Source organism: Camelus dromedarius, chromosome 16 (assembly GCF_036321535.1).
Source record: "Camelus dromedarius isolate mCamDro1 chromosome 16, mCamDro1.pat, whole genome shotgun sequence".
Taxonomy (NCBI): domain Eukaryota; kingdom Metazoa; phylum Chordata; class Mammalia; order Artiodactyla; family Camelidae; genus Camelus; species Camelus dromedarius.
In genome coordinates, this window is record NC_087451.1 from 31967621 (window position 1) to 31983053 (window position 15433).

The 15433-nt window shown below is 55.3% G+C and overlaps 1 protein-coding gene across 1 annotated transcript in view; it reads right to left on the bottom strand.

Moving 5' to 3' along the window:
- The window catches only part of MYO15B (myosin XVB), a 30470-nt gene extending 15541 nt beyond the window's left edge, over positions 1–14929 (bottom strand). Inside the window, 23 exon segments of the mRNA XM_064494783.1 lie at positions 1865–2028; positions 2277–2394; positions 2833–2957; positions 3109–3154; positions 3240–3355; positions 3547–3624; positions 5390–5515; positions 7246–7377; positions 7627–7722; positions 8785–8917; positions 8994–9052; positions 9166–9279; positions 10272–10433; positions 10553–10666; positions 10828–10891; positions 11058–11161; positions 11428–11550; positions 11873–11951; positions 12111–12220; positions 12430–12493; positions 12826–13283; positions 13285–13481; positions 13549–14929. Coding sequence (XP_064350853.1) covers positions 1865–2028; positions 2277–2394; positions 2833–2957; positions 3109–3154; positions 3240–3355; positions 3547–3624; positions 5390–5515; positions 7246–7377; positions 7627–7722; positions 8785–8917; positions 8994–9052; positions 9166–9279; positions 10272–10433; positions 10553–10666; positions 10828–10891; positions 11058–11161; positions 11428–11550; positions 11873–11951; positions 12111–12220; positions 12430–12493; positions 12826–13283; positions 13285–13481; positions 13549–14929 — 4163 coding nt within the window.
- Positions 14930–15433: the final 504 nt, after the last annotated feature.

Sequence of the window (15433 nt, forward strand, 5' to 3'; positions counted from 1 at the left end):
CAGGATACTTTTCATTTTCATCATCTCTAAAATGAGAATTATTGTAATACCTGCCCCACGATAAGATTAAATGAATTAATGGTGTAACTAGTTAGAATAGAGTCTGGCATATTATGATTTAAGAAGCAGAATTTCTAGGGGGAGAATATAGCTTAGTGGTAGAGTACCTGCCTAGCATGCACAAAGTCCTGGGTTCAATCCCCAGCACCTCCGTTAAAGATAAATAAATTACAAAACCTAATTACCTGCCCCCTGTCCAAATTTTCTTTTAAATGAATAAACAATAAATAAATAAACACCATTAAAAAAATAAGCAGTATTTCTGAAAACGAAAAAAATAACATTACTGGAAATCTAATAGGAGATCCTGGAAGAGACAGTATCTTTGAGAATTTTCCAGATGTAAAAAGGGACCAGACTCCTCAGTGAAGGAGCCCTGAGCAGATAAACATTTAAAAATTAATCTACAGCTTTTGTACATCACAGGACACTATCAAGAGAGTGAAAAGAGAATTCACAGAATGGGAGACCACTTGCAAATCATATAGTTGATAAGGGCTTAATATCTAGAATATATAGAGAACTCCTACAACTCAATGAGAAAAAAAAGGAAAGAAAAAGCAGGCAGAGGACTTGAAGAGACATTTCTCCAAAGAAGATACACAAATGGCCAAGAGGCACATGAAAAGATGTGCAACATCATTATTCACTGGGGAAATGCAAATCAGCCCTTCACACCCCCTAGGAATCATGGCTTTAACTCAAAAAGCGGAAAATAACAAATATTGACCAGGATGTAGAGAAACCAGAACCTTCACACCTTGCTGGCAGGAATACAAAATGGTGTAACCACTGAGGAAAATAGTTTGGCAATTCCTCAAAAAGGTAAACACAGAATTCCCATATGATCCAGGAATTCCACTCATAAGTAAAAACGCAAATGAATTGAAAGCAGAAACTTGAAGGGGGAAGGGTATAGCTCAGTGGTAGTTTGCCTGCTTAGCATACACAAGGTCCTGGGTTCAATCCCCAGTACCTCCATTAAAAATAAATAAACCTAATTACCCCCTTAAAAAAAAAACAAAAAAAAAGCACTGTACCAGATATGGACACATTGGAAAAGGAGAGTGGGGGATCCTTGCTGAATGGGTCCAGAGTTCCTGTTGGCGATGAAAATGTTTTGGAAACAGATAGTGGTGATGGGTGCCCCCTCACCAGAGGCTTCCCTGGTGTCCAAGGCACTGCCCTCATTTTGTTCTTGGTCCTTTCACAACCTGCTTTGGGGCGACTGGAGGCTGCTTTACTGTCTGCTCTGAGTCCCCGGCTAGCCTAGGAGGCACCATCGCTGCCTTGGTCCCTGTGTTGCCAGCATCTGGCCCAGGGTAGATGGAGAAGATGGTCAACCAACAGCTGTTGGGTGAATGAGTGAAGATGGGCTGGGAAGGGTGACTGGGGGGAGTTAATGGGTGAGAAGCGTGAGGGCAGCATCGTAGGACCAAGAAGTCCAAAGAGTCTGGAGTGTAAAAGTCTGGCCTAAATTGAGGCTGGAGAGGTAGGCAGGGCCTCACACAACACGATTCACTTGTTTAAAAGAGTATGCTTGCTGCAGAGTGAAGAACAGATGAGAAAAAAGAATAGCCAAGGAGTCAAGACCGCAGGTCTGAGTGGCCTCAGCTGGTAACAAGCTTCTTGTGACTGGAGGTATTCAAGCAGAGACCGCATGGGTATAGGTGGGGTGGAGTCTGTCAAGGAAGAGTCCAGTGCTGATAGGATGCAGGCAGACTTGCCGCGAGGCCCTATGTCTTCCTGAACCTGCCCCACCACCACCGTGAGGAGGCCTGCAGTCTCACCCTACCCTGCAGACCTGGCCTGGAGTCCTCGCACGCGGGCCTGCATCCGTGGCAGGAGGCGGAGGCGCTGGCGGGAGATGCAGACGCGGAGGCCTCGGTGCAGAGTGAGCAGGGCCTGGGAGCGCTGCTGGGCCCTGTGCTGCTCCAGCTGCTGCCATCCTGGCTCCTGCAGCAGGACCTGGGGGCGGAGGTTGGGGCTGGAGGCAAGACAGCTGTGGGTGCCAGAGGGCCGGGGCCCACCCTGCCCTTCTCCCGAGGCCTCCACCTCTTCCCTGCCAGCCAGTCGATTCTTCTGGGGTTCCCCAGGACACCCAGCCCCACCCCATCTCCCCACCATCCAGAAGAACACCAAATCCTGAGTTAGTCCCAGAATGCTCCTCCCCATTTCCAGCCATGCCTGCGTCTCTGGGCATACATACCACCCACCTGGGTGGCTCCCAGGTGACAGAGTGGTGACTCAGCCCCAAGCACCTGGTTCAGGATGACGCTACACCTTTCCCGGTCAGAGAGCTCTCCCTGCCCCTCTGTCCCCAGGGCCTGGAACCTGCCCCAAGGATGGAGAAACAAGGTAGGAACAAGCACAATGAGGACCTCCCTCCATTCATGTGACACCCTGAGCCCCTCGGGGTCTATTCGGTCAATAAGTCATTCAACAATGATTTGGAAAGTGCCTATTTTCCAAAGTAGGAAAGCCAGGCACCCAGGAGAGTTTTGCTGAAAGGAGGAGGGCAGTGAATGCATGAAGGCCTGGAGGGGATGGAGGGTGCAGGGTAGTGAATAGTGGAAGAAGGCAGGGAGGGAGGGAGAGGAGAGAGAGAAATGGAAGGAGAGAGGGTTGGACATCAGGCCCAGGGTCCCTTGGATAATGGGTCCATCTCCACTCTGAAGGAACCCCAGATCTGCCAGTCACTCTAGGGGGCCTTCCTAGTGATCTGGCCCAGAGGTGCCTGGGCCCTTGGCTGCCCCCATCCTGGGGCCCTACCTGGCCAGGAAGGCCTGGAAGGGCACGCGAACAGGGAAGTTGGCGCTGCGGGTACATATGGCCTCCAGGATGCCTGCCTGGCGCAGCTGGCCTGCCACGTGACCCACGTCGAAGAGGCCCGGCTTCTGTGGCCGTGGGACAGAGCCAATGAGAGCTAGAGTTGAGGCGCTTAAAGCCGTGGGGAATGCGGGGACCGGGCATGAGGAGGAGTGAGGAGGCTGAGAAGGGCCGGGCAGGGGTGAGAGGGCTCTGGGGCCAGGTGCTGGGAGAGCTCACCTTTCCCGGGTTGGGGCTGAGGCACTGGATGAAACAGACATGGCTCCTGGTGGGTGAGAGGGTCACTTGAGCACAGACTGGCCCCCCGATTCAGACTCCCTGGGCTTGGGTGTTAGGGGCACTATTCTCACCTGCCCAGCTGGGCTACGAGGTCCCCCAGGGAACACTGGAAGCGAGAGGCCAGCGTGGGTTTGCCTCGTCCTCTCCTGGACTCGGGCTCTGCTTCCTGGAACAGGCTGCCCACCAGCTGGAGGGCAGGAGGGGGCCGAGCCGGCTCACCTGGGCCTGTCCAGAGCCCAGCCTGCTCTCACCCCCGGGGAGCCAGGGTGGGCCAGCCAAAGGTTCAAGGTGCCAGGGGCATAAGGGCAAGCTCCTTGGGCAAGACTGCAGGTGAGGAGGGCAGAGCTGGGGGACAGAGTGTGGGGCTGGCAGGGGCACCTGAAGCTGGCTCTGGGCAAGCATGTCCACCACGGCAGGGTCAAGATGATCCCGGTTTCTGTTTAGAAACTTGTGAACCTGCAAGAGAGTATGTGGGGGGGGGGGGGGCTGGGAAGCCAAAGAGAGAAGGCTGGGGGGGGTGCAGTCCCTTCGGCAAATAAGCCAGCCTCTCCCCTGAGTTAAAAGGCCACCTTTGAAGTTGGACTCTTGTCTCACAACATATACCAAAATTAAGTCAAAATGAATGGACCAAAGACCTAAACGTAAGACCTGAAACTATAAAACTTAGAAGAAAACAAGGGAGAAAGCTTCATGACATTGGACTTGACAATGATTTTCTGAACATGACACTAAAAGCACAGGCAACAAAAGAAAAGATAAACTGGGTTTCATCAAAATGAAAAACTTCTGTGCATCCAAATACAGTATTAAGAGAGTGAAAAGACAACCCACCAAATGGGAGATAATATCACATATCAGATAAGGGATTAATATCCAGACCATGCAAAGAACTCCTATAATTCAATAAGAAAAAACCAAAACAACTCAACTCAAATGGACAAAGGACTTGAATAGACATTTCTCCAAAGATACACACATGGCCAAGAAGCACATGAAAAGATGCTCAGTATCATTAGTCATTAGAGAAATGCAAATCAAAACCACAATGAGACACCACTTCACGCCCACTAGGATGACTGCAACTTTTTAAAAATGGAAAATAACAAGTTTTGGCAAGAATGCAGAAAAACCTTAACTCCCATACATAGTGGGAGTTAAGTGGTGGGAATGTAAAGTGGTGCAGGAAAATAGTTTGGTGGCTCCTCAGAAAAGTAGACATGGAATTACCATGTCACCCAGCAAACCTACTCCCAGGTAGATCCATAAAAGAACTGAAAGCAGAGACTCAGTTACTTGTATACCCATGTTTGCAGCAGCATTATCCACAATAGCCAAAACATGGAACAACTCAAGCGTCCATCAACAGATTGATGGATAAACAAAATGTGATCTATCCATATAATGGAATATTAATCAGCCATAAAAAGGAAGGAAATTCTGGAGAAAACTATAATTCGAACAGATACATGCACCCCAGTGTTCATAGCAGCACTATTTATAATAGCCAAGACATGGAAGCAACCTAAATGTCCATTGACAGATGACTGGATAAAGATGTGGTATATATATACAATGGAATACTACTCAGCCATAAAAAACAAATGAAATAATGCCATTTGCAGCAACATGGATGGACCTAGAGATAATCATACTAAGTGAAGTAAACCATAAAGAGAAAGACAAACATCATGTGATGTCACTTACATATGGAATCTAAAATATGACACAAATTGGGGGGTGAGGGAATAGCTCAGTTGTAGAGCCTGTGCTTAGGGTTAGCATGCCCGAGGTCCTGGGTTCAATCCCCAGTACCTCCATTAAAAAAAAATTAAGGGGTGGGGAGGATATAGCTCAGTGGTAGAGCACATGCTTAGCAAGCACAAGGTCATGGGTTTGATCCCTAGTACCTTCGTTAAGGAAAAAAGTAATGATAATAAATAAATATTATCTCCCCCCCCAAATAAAACTCAAGAATAAAAAATTTAAAAATAAATTTAAAAAATGTTAAAAAGCCAAATGAACTAAAAAAAAGCCCAATTATCTCCCCCACCCCCACAATAAATCATGCCCTGAGCAAGGCCGAGGGCCCAGGTAGGGGACAGATGGCCAAGGCTCAGAAGGGGCCTCCCCACACTTACTCCTATCACCTGTCAGGTGACTCACCAGGGCCACAGTGCCCTCACTGACTCACCCAGGAGTCTGCCCTGATTCACCCTGATACCTGGTAGGTGACAGTCCCGGCATAGTGCCGCACGGTGAAGATGGGGAGGGGCAGCTGGGGCTTGGCGTAGCATGGGTGGTCACCATGGTGGTAGTGGCACTTCTGCAGGAAGGTGTGGTCCGTGGCCTGGCAAGAGGAAGAGCTTCTCAGGCCTTTGCACACACATGCTGTTCCCCTGCCGGGACTGTGCGTCCTCCCCTGCCCCCAGGGACCACAGACAGAAAGTGAGCTTTGGTTTTGTTCCCCAAACTTCTTTTTCAGGAAGAGTCGCTCCGTATCTGGGTCCTTATAAAGGGCGCGGTCTCTCTCCCAGTGACTGTTTTGAACAATCGAGTGCTATCTAAGACACAGTAGCCTCATGCACAGAAACCTCAGTCAATAGAGATTTGGTGGCTTGGGGGATGCTTGATAAAATCATTTAAAGGAAACGTGGCTTGGGGACTTTAAGGCAGATTTAGCCATCACTCCTGGGAGTCTGGTCTCACAGTGACAGGTGTATCTAAACAAGTCTTTCAAAGTACTTCTAAAAAGTCACCCAGTGAGAGGTTATTGCATGGAGCTAAGGAATTCATAACAACAAATACTTGGGGAAGCCTGCCTTATATATAAACAGGACATGAAGCCGGGCGTAACAATTCCAGGGTCAACACCCAACACCAGCTTGAAAGGTTATTTGAAGCAAATAATGGAGACCTAGGTGGTGTTGCTGAACCAAGCCGGAGGATTCCAGACAAAAGATGCCTGTGACCAGTTTCAATAAAACTTGATGAAAGGTGAACTGGGAAAAGCGATCATTAATGAATTAACACAGTATTTATCGAGTGATAGATTTCAAATACATACGACTGTTAAGAAATATTATATATTAATAGAACATATTTTTACATGCTCATATCCATTATATGTTATATACTTTCATATTCATATTTTATCGATCAATGAACTATTATAATCACATTTGACTATTTTACCGTTATTTTGCCGCTTTCATTTTGAACCTATAATTGGGCAGAGAGGTCATCTCATTTTAGGGGTCATGGTGTATTTCGCTTCTATGGCCTCAGACCCCAGGGAAGGCACAAGCCCCCGCCGAGCTCTCCTGGCCCTCACACCCGCCCGCAGCACCACACAGCTGTGGTTTTGTGTTTGATTCTGTGCGTGTGTGTTTTTAATTAACATCTCTCTCCGGTTACATTGCAGGCTCTCAGAGGGGAGGGGTGGTTCTATTTTGCCCGTTTTTTACCCCTAGCACAGCTCCTGGCACATATATACACACACTCATGTATTCAATATTTAAGGAACCCTTAACGTGTGTCAGGCTCTGTGAGTAGAGCTTGAACTCTTTAGACGAAGACCCAGCCCTTACAGAGCTCAGTCTAGCACAGGGCAGAGTCAATGAATAAATAAACCATAATTGCTTGTGGACATGAGTGTCGGAAAACAAAGTAGGGGAGAGGCTGGAGAGGAACAAGGGAGCCATCAGGTAGGAGTGGGTGGAAGGCAGTCAGTATTTATTGGAAGTGTGCACCAGGGCCCTGAGGTTTGCCCCCTACTGGCTTGAGGCCCCCTCACAAGCTCCTCATGAGCCCTGTATAGTCCCCACCACTCTGCCCCTCAGGCACTATTGTCCCCTTCTGTAGCCAGGACTCAAGGAACCTCAGAGATGTGGGCAGCTCACTCAAGATCACCCAGAGATGGGATCTGAACCCAGTTTGGCCCCTGCCTTCCAGGCTGTGCTGAGGGCCTGTGGGCAGGGTCACAGGACTTCATCACCAGATTGCTGCCCTGGGAGGTCCCAGTGGCTCCAGTGTGGCCACCAGGGCTCCCACTCCTTGTACCCTACACTGGGGGCTCACCTGAGACAGCCATGTCTGGGCATCCAGGATACTGAGGAGGCTGTGGGGCTGGTCTACCAGGAGATCCAGGCAGGACTCCTGCGAAGGCTGGGGGATGGGCACCCAGGGCAGCAACTCTCGCTGACACTCCTCCTGGGAATAGCCAGCACTGGTTTATAGAGACCACCTGTGTTTGTGGGGAACCTCATTTGAGCCAGAGCAGGGGTGGCCTTCCCATTTTATAGATGAGTAAACTGAGGCTCAGAAGGACTGAGGTGGCCCATAGCAAGGGGGTTTTGGGGCAGAACTCTCAGTGCCGTGCCCTCTCTTTACCAGGGATGTCCTCTGTCCTGGGAAATAGCTGGGTGTCCCCCTGCCACCTCCATTCCCAGCTCCCCCTACCTCCTCCTGGGCCCGTAGCTTCTGGCTGGAGAAGAGCTGTAGGCGCTCGCTGGCGAGGTTGTTGCACAGCTGTTCCAGCCCATTGACTCGCAACGCCTGGGGGCACGTGGGCAATGAGGGGGCACCCACACGAGGGAGGGTGCACAGGGTAGCTATAAGGGCCAGTGCCCAGGCCAGTATCCTTCATCCCCTCCCACAGCTGCCCACATTCTCCCTGGCTCTAGGCAGGAGTGCTGCCCCAGGGCTGATGCTTCAGCCTCCAGGGTCAACCCCAAAGACCCTCACAGTGTGCTGGCCACCTCGGCCCTGCCCCAGCCACAGTCAGGCCTCCCCCCAGAACCCACACTTCTGCCCTCTGCCTCAGCATGACTGTGAGGCCTCAGGCCTCTGGTCATAGCCATCCTGTGGCCTGGAAGGCAGCTTCTCCTATGACCTAGATCCCTGACTACCAGAATCCCACATCTGCATAAGCAAGGCTCCAGGATGCTGCCTCCAAGAAGCCTTCCAACATTCCTCCTGTAGGAATGCAGGCTCCTTCCTCTGTCCCCCCCGCCACTAGCACTTTACTAATAAGCCCAGCAGAGACCCCACTTCATGTATCTTTGTACAGACTCCTGACACACTCTAAAACACACATGAAAGTACACACTTGTGTGCATGCACACACACACGCCACGGTCATCACCCTCCTCAGAGAGGGGATGGTCACCAAGGACACACTGGAGAGGAGATAGCAGGGGAGAGTGAACAGTGCCCATCCAGGGGCTGAGGTCGGGGCCACCTCCTCTTGCTCTTGTCCCCTCCTCCCTGCCCTGAGGAGGCAGATCTTCTGGAAAGGGATGAAGGGCTTATGAAAACTCAGGGTGGTCTGGGGAATTCTCTCTCTCCCCTCTCTTGGTACATGGGAGTAAGGCTGTGGGCTGACCCATCCTAGGGTCTTTTGCTGCCTTAGAGGCTCCTGTGAGACTCTGCAAGGCCAAGCAGGATAGAACTTTCCAGAGGTTATGTCAGAACTGGACAGGACAGCTGTCTCACGGACCATCTGATGGTCAGACAGGCCAGCAGTGCACCAGGGTCCCCACAGGAGAGCTGCTGGGGTCCCCAGAAGTAACCAGCATGAAGTGGGCATGCCTTCCTGGGCCCCACCCCAAGGAGGACCTCAAAGCCATAGACGTCCACGACAGTGACAGCGTCCGCGCTGCCTCCCTCCGCGGTGGGTGCCAGCCGCGTGTTGCTCCTCCTCAGAAGCCAGGTGAAGAGCCGCGAGTACAGGGCCTTGGCCAGGGCGTCCCTGTGGGTGTGCTGGGTGAGCCACGAGCAGCAGGGCTCCAGGCCCACTTACAGCTCTCTCCTGCCCCCAGGACCACCTGGCATCGATGGCACTTTCCACAGGCAGGGATCTCAAGACCTGGCCGTAGGGCGTCTCCTGAGGGCAGAGGAGGTGCAGGTGGTATGTCAGGCCCAAGGCCCACACTGGTGCCCCCCAAGACTTCAGGCAGGCCCGTCAGGTCCCTGCCTCCCCAGGGCCCTCGAGCTCACCACGACCCTCCTGGTGACAGCCCCCTCCAGGCGCTCAGGTGGCACCCGCAGCAGCCGGGCTGCTGTGTGGATCTCGGCCCAGCTGGACACGGCAGCCACCTCCCGGGACTCCCTCTGGACAGAGGAGGGAGGGAGCAGGGAGAGCCCTGCATGTGGAACAGCCACATCCCACAGGGCAGGGCCAGGGCTATGCTTTGCCTGGCAAGGTGCCCTATTATCCGAAGGTAGATCTGGGAAGGTAGGAGCCAGCTCTGGAGTCTGAGGACCCTGGGTGTGAATCCTGCCTTTACCTCTCACTAGCTGGCCGGCCCTGACAAGTCTCTTTCCCTCTCTGAGCCCCCACTGTCTTACTGGTAAAAGGGGAAACTGTAACCTTCATGTTATGGTGTTGTGTTGTCAGGAGAACTGAATGAGAAAATACATGTGGGGGGCAGGAATAGATTGGGAGTTGGGATTAACAGATACAAACTACTCTATATAAAACACATCAACAACAGGGTCCTGCTGTACAGCACAGGGAACTACATTCAAGAGCTTGTAATAACCTATAACGGAGAGGAAAATGAAAAAGAATATATCTGTGTGTGATTGAATCACTATGCTGTGCACCAGAAAACTACACATCATCGTAAATCAACTACACTTCAATTAAAAAAAAAGATTTTCTAACAAATCCCACATTCATCACATTTCTTTTGCTTTGAGCTTGTCCAAAAAGGCTATCATTTCTAAAGTATGTCAACTTAACAAGTGTATAATACAATGAAGATTAGTGAGAAACATACAAAAATTGAGACGCAACTCCTTAAAAAAATGTAAAGTGATTTACATGAGTGTCAGGTACATAATATCTGCTCAATTAATGCTAACTAGCCTTCTTAGGATAATTAATGCCAAGTATCCTTGGCAGCTTAGTGGGACAGAACTGGTATAGATGCAGAGGACCCACGTCTCAGTTTTCTCATCTATACAATGGGAGTTCATGTGCTTTCCAGGGCAGTGGTGAGGGCTTTGCTGTCTCTGACACACAAGTGTTTGGTGTCATTATTGCTGCCCTGATTATGCAAATAAGCCACCACCAATCCAGTGCTTCAGAGGAAGCTCACCTCTGAAGAGGAGAAGCAGATGTTGCCCAGTTGCAGGACGGTGGCCAGCACAGCCCAGACTGCAGTCAACTCCTCAGCGCACAAGCCCAGTGCCTGCAGGGCCTTCAACAGTCCTGGGAAGTTCTGGGCATCCTCCTTGCCCTGGAGCCGGCAGGCCCTGCCCTGCAGAGCACAGCAAGGGTGAGAGGTGCGGGGGCAGGGCCTGGCCACCCACAGCCTCCCTCTTCTCAAACGCCTGCCGCAAGACCCATCCTTGGGCAGGTCCTGCCACCCAGCACTACCTGGTTGAGATAGTAGAAGGTCTCCGGCCCCTGTAGGGAGAGCTGCTCCCGTTCCATGGGGTCCAGCCCCGCCAGAAGCTCGTAAAAAACGTGGAAGCTCCGCTCAGCCTGGGCCTAGTGGGGAAGGACTGGCTTAGGGGAAGCAGTGGCTTCCATGTGTCCCAGGGGACCAAGGACAAGTCCTAGGGTAGGCAAGCCCGGGGGCGGAGGGACCACAGTCCTTTACAGTGGCCCCTCCCCTTTTCCCACTCTGGAAGCAGCAGGGAGGGTCTTACCTGAAACACCACTCTTGAGGTCTCAAGCAGGTAATGTGACACAGATGCCCCCAGGACGACCCCGCTGTGGGCACAGGACACTTGGTAAGGGGACTCAAGGTACATGCAACCCGGCGGCCCCACTCAGAATGGGACCTACCGTGGGCTGGACCGAGGGGCAGCAGCCTCAGGTTCCCAATAAAGGGAACAGCTCATGGATGCCCCTGCCCACCTGGACCCCCATCACTCACTGCTGCAGGCGGAGGCAGAAGACCTGGCCAAAGCGACTGGCATTGGCATTGAGGACTGTCTTGGCATGGCCAAAGCTGCTGAGCATGCGCAGCACATCATCCAGCTGGATGGGGAAGGGGCATTCAGGTATCCCCTGTGGCAGCAGAGGTGCCCACTGACCAGGCATCCCAGCTGAGGACACTGTACCCAGGAGCTCTGTTGGTCCATGGCGATGGGGGTGTCAGTCCCCCCAGCCCACCCTGCTCCCACAGGAGACAATGCCTGGGACTGCCCCGGAGAAGAAGCCAGAGGCCTGAAGACCATCTTCCTGGCCCAAAGGAGTAGGATGGTCCCTCTTGGATCCCTGGTAGATGGCCAGCTGCCCCTCACCTGACACCCTCTGTCCCTCGTCTGCTCCTGCTCCAGGCTACTTAGGAACTGCACAATCTTTTTCGCAGCTTCTGTCTTCCCAGAGCCACTGGGCCCACTGCAGGGGGGAGGGGCTGGCAGTGTCTCCAGGAAGGGGCACATAGGATGACCTGAGCCCCAAAGTGGGGCTATGCCCACCTGGAAGTGACACCTACCCTAAATGAGACTCCCAGAAATGCAGAAACAGAGCCAGGACATAGAGACTAAACAGAAAAAAAAAAAAGCCCCCAAGATGCCACATTCAAGGGAGACACGTGGTGACTTCAGCCAGGAGCGCAATCTTAGGAAGTCCAGAGCTGCCACCCAACAGTGTATCAGACTGGCAGTTTCAAATGCAGCCCTCACATCCCCCCTACTCCAGCCCTCAGTGTGGCCTGAGGGTTCAACCGTGCAGGGCGGACACCACTTACCCCAGGAGGATGCATGTGCCCTGCCCAGTGCTCTGAGACAGGATATAGGCTGATGCCGCGATGGCAAAGATGTGTCTGGGGGAGGAGGATGGGCGCAGATGAGAAGGTTACTGGAGGTGGGCATCTGGGGCCCTCTTGGGTGCAGGCAGGTCACGCCCACTGTCCCCAGGTCCTCAATCAGTGGGACATGCTGGGGCTTAGCCACCTGGGGGCTGCTGTGACAAATTCACTTACCGGGTGGTGTTGGGGGCCTTCCTGGGAAGGTAGCTAGCCATGACCTCAGGTGAGAAGAGAGGCAGGGGCCGGTGGGGGTTCAGAGCGAGCAGGAGGGCCCCCCCAAAGGTCTGGGAAGAAAGCAGAAGCTCTCACCAGAACATGGAGGGAGCAGGTGATGCAAATGGAGTGGCCCTTTGATGCCCCCGGCCCCTGCCCTGCCCTGCAGGACCCCAGAGAGGACCTCCTCCAGCCCAGGGAGAAGGAAGGAGGGAGAGGCTCCAGGGGGGCTGGAGGGAAGCCCTCTGATCCCAGGGGAAAGAGAATCCCAGCCTCATACATAGATTCGGCCCAGGTGAAACCTCTTCTTGAGGCAGAGCAGAATGGAGTTGTCACACACCAGCCTGTGGGGAAGCAGGGTAAAGGAGCAGGGTGTTGGGGACAGAAGCACTGGCTGCACAGTTAGGGTCATGTACCATCTGGAAGCTCCTCCCATGACACAGGGGCCTCTGTGGGGGCTACAAGCAGGACCAGGCCAGCAACCCAGAGGGAAGCCTTGTGCCAGTTAGGGAAGGAAAGGGCACCTGATTTTCTCCTCTCACCTACCCCTTCCAGCCAAGCGAACTTTTGTGAGGCAAAATCCCTTCTAAGGACACAATTCATAAAAATGGGAGTAGAATGGGATACGGGCAAGTGTGACCCAGGGCACGGTAGATTTGGCACCGCGCCCACTCACCGCAGCCGGGCCAGGTCCTCGGTGCCTTCTAGGCCGTCCCCGAGGCCGGAAAATGGTAGCGCCTCCAGGCCCGGCCCGATGCTCAGCTCCAGGTCTCTCTCCAGCGCCTCCTCGGCCTCATCCTCCGGCTCCCACCGATCCCTCAGGGACCCGCGGGGGCCTGGGCTCCTCTCCCGCCGCTGGCGGGTCTCCAAGGTGAGTCGGGGCAGCAGTGCTTCGGTGCCAAGCCCAGGGTCCTCATGGGCGTCCGAGCTCTGCGCCCAGTGCACTGGAGCCTCGGCTCCCAAGGTCTCCGGCTCCGCCTCGCTGCTGGAGCCGCTATCGTCGAGTGGGGGCTCGTCGGAGAAAGTTGGGCCGAGGAGAGAGCTGTGGAGGGGCTCGGCCACCCCTTCTCCACTCGCCCTGTGCCCCTCACTGTCTCCTGCACAAGGCCAAACGCGCACCTCCCCGGCGGGGGGGGTCCGCGGACCCTTCCTCTGAACTACGGCTGCGTGAGGCCCTCCCTGCCGTGTGGATCCTGGGGAAGACGACCGCGAACTTGGGATCTGGAGTCCGGTCCTGGTTCTCGGAAGGGTCGTCAGGGACTGCGCTTTTTGCAACCTGCGGGGAGCTCAGGCCGCCGCCAGGGGGAGCCCATGGTCGCCCCCTGAGCCCCACTACACACGCCAGGCTCAGCACTAGACGGCGTCGCAGCCCAGGCCCGCGGCCCCGCCCCTCACCCACCTGAGCCTCCGCCCCCCCGCGCCCCGCCCACCCCGGGCGCCCCGGCTGCCTGTTGCCGGAGCCGCAGCCTAAGCCACCGCAGAAGGCCTAGAACCCGTGCCACGCAGCGGAGCCGCTCCTTGAGGCCGGAGGGGCGAGGGCCCGCCGCCTGGGGACCTGGGCCTGGCGGAGGCCTCGCGGGGAGCTTGCGGAGCGCCACTAGGGCGGCCAGCGGCGCTAGGTCCCTGAACCCGTCTCCTCCTCCAGTTCCCGCTACGCTCTCTCCCGCCGTACCTTGCACCTTCCCCACCACCTTTCCAACCTGGCGGCGTTGACCCCGGGCAGTCGAGGCCTCGGCTCTTACGGGCTCGGCGCCCCGCGGCTCTGCCTCCAGCTGCAGGCCATTGTCCCTTGCGTCTCGGGCCGGCTTTGGGTCTCGAGAAGCCCGCAAGCTCCGGGGGACGCGTGCGCGGCTGCCCTCGAGGGGACTAGAAGCCGTGGCTTTTCCGTCCGGCTCAGCCTTTTCGGCCTCAGTGGCCCGGCTCGCCGTTCCTGGGGCTGCCCATGGGCTCCGTCCAGGCCCGGCCCCCTCCAGATTCGAGTCCGTGTCTGTCCCAGAATCCTCATTCTCTCCCTGGGGCCTCGCCCCCGACGACCCTTCCGGGCTCTGGGGCTCGGTAGAGGGCTGGTAGCTGCCCCTGCCGTCGCTGCTGATGCCATCGCTGCTCGGGCGCTCTCCTGGCGTCTCCAGCGCTGGCTCCAGACCGGTTTGGGTGCCTCCAGAGCCCGTGTCCGTTTGTTCCGAGTTGGGCCGCAGCTCCGGCACCCCGCCGCCCTGGCTGCCGCTCTCCCAGGCCTCTCGGGCTTCGCTGTCCCGGCAGGAACTGCCCCCATCTGCACCCGACGTGTCCCCATCGAGGCCCCGGGTCTCTCGGCGGCCCGGCCGAACCGAGCGGCTGTGCCCTTTTCCTCTCCGCCTGCGGCGGTCGCGCTCGCGTGTCCGCCCTCCTCCTCGGGGGAGACTCTTCTCCTCCAGGCACCCTCCGCAGCCGTCCTCGGGCTTGTGGCTCTCCTTAGGCCCGCATCCCCGACGCCGCTCGCTGCCTTGGCTCCTCTTGGCCTCTGGCTGCGGCCCAGCCTCTGGCAGGCCCCAGTCGCCCTTCTCCTCTACGGTGGACTTCCTGCGCCCACCAGGGTTCTCCTGGCCTCCCGCGGTGGCGGGCTCCAAGACCAGTCTCGCCCCGCGGGCCTTACTGCGGCCCTTGCGGCGGCCCTTTCGGCTCTTTCGGCGTTCCTGGCTGGGCGCGCCGTCTGTGCTGACTGACCCTGATTCCTGCTGCCCCGAGGCTAGCTTTTCGGTTCCCTCCGGGCGCTGGGGCGCTTTGCCCTTCCTCCCACCCATGGCTTCCTGGCGTCTCCCTCCTCTCCTCTTCCCTAGGATCTGATGGCCCCGAGGGCGCCCTCAGCGGCAGGCCACAGGGTTCAGCTCCGGAGGGGGCTAAGGTCTTAATCTACGCCCCGCCCCTGAGTGTCCCGCCTTACGCATGAGCATCAATAATGCACGTGGCTGCGGGGCCTGACCCTTTCAGCCAACAATAGAGTGGAGGCCTCCCAGGAAAGAGGAGAAGCTGCAGCTGTGGACAAAGGCCGTGGACAGGGCAACCTGCTGCCTGGAGTGGCTGCCAGCTAGGCCAGCCTGGCACCGAGCCAAACTGAAGGGGCCCACGCTCTGCTCCCACCTCACTTGCTTCTTCAGCAGGGAAGAACCTGTTTGGGTTGTCCTCCTCGTCCTGGGGGCTCCATGGGCACAGACTCTCCTCCTTGGCCCCCTGGATTGCTCCAGGAGTCTGGGACCCAGCTAACTTTGGCACATAGCCGGTACCCTCTGAGTTTCCTTAGGTTTGCT